Source organism: Penaeus monodon, chromosome 32, assembly GCF_015228065.2.
Source record: "Penaeus monodon isolate SGIC_2016 chromosome 32, NSTDA_Pmon_1, whole genome shotgun sequence".
In the NCBI taxonomy this organism is placed as follows: domain Eukaryota; kingdom Metazoa; phylum Arthropoda; class Malacostraca; order Decapoda; family Penaeidae; genus Penaeus; species Penaeus monodon.
The window spans coordinates 3,171,837-3,172,488 of record NC_051417.1 but is presented as its reverse complement, the minus strand read 5'-3'; the positions used below and the strand labels follow the sequence as shown (position 1 = coordinate 3,172,488).

The following is a 652-nucleotide window of genomic DNA, read 5'->3' as shown; positions in this document are numbered from 1 at the left end:
CCACAACATGGAAGACTACAATAACCAAATATACTTGTTACAACAATGAAACAAAGGAATAACATCATCTATGGAAAAATATTGAGAAACATTCTGTCTCTTTTAAAGAGACTATCAATGTAATTTTGCTTACAGCCCTAGTATCAAAATAAAATATTGATAGCTGCAGAAGCAAAGGACAGTATTTGTGATATATGCAAAGTAAAACAAAATAAGAAAAAAGCAGGTAATTGTAGCAATACCGATAAAAACTCCAGATTTCACACTGCATAAAAATTACATTTTATGGAAGTTAATACAAATCCATGATGGTCTAATACTGCAGAAGCAGCAACATTGGTCTATCAATGCAATGACTTTAGAACCATACACTGACCATAATATATCAAAACTAATTTTATTGTTTCAAATCTGAAAACTTTGAAGTATAAGCATCATAGTTAAAAGAATAACCAAATATCTGATCACACAGAAAAGTTTGATAGAAGACAAAAAGAGAGTAGAATCGCCTCATCTAATCTTCTTGGGACCAAATATGAGGTCTGCGTCAGGTGCTCCCTTGGGATGCTGATATTTTGGTCGTCTGTCGCGATTGAAGTTCATTGTGGCTGGTCTCTGGGCCTGGAAATTCAAGAAAAGAGATGAAGCAATG

At 33.7% G+C, this 652-nt stretch overlaps 1 protein-coding gene across 1 annotated transcript in view; it reads right to left on the bottom strand.

The window, feature by feature from the left end:
• LOC119593291 (regulator of nonsense transcripts 2-like) overlaps positions 1 to 652 on the bottom strand; it is a gene marked incomplete at its 5' end in the record, with an annotated part of 18,619 nt that continues 17,967 nt past the window's right edge. The window contains one exon of the mRNA XM_037942220.1: positions 1 to 621. Within this exon, the coding sequence (XP_037798148.1) occupies positions 511 to 621 (111 nt within the window). The remainder of the gene's footprint in view (positions 622 to 652) is intronic.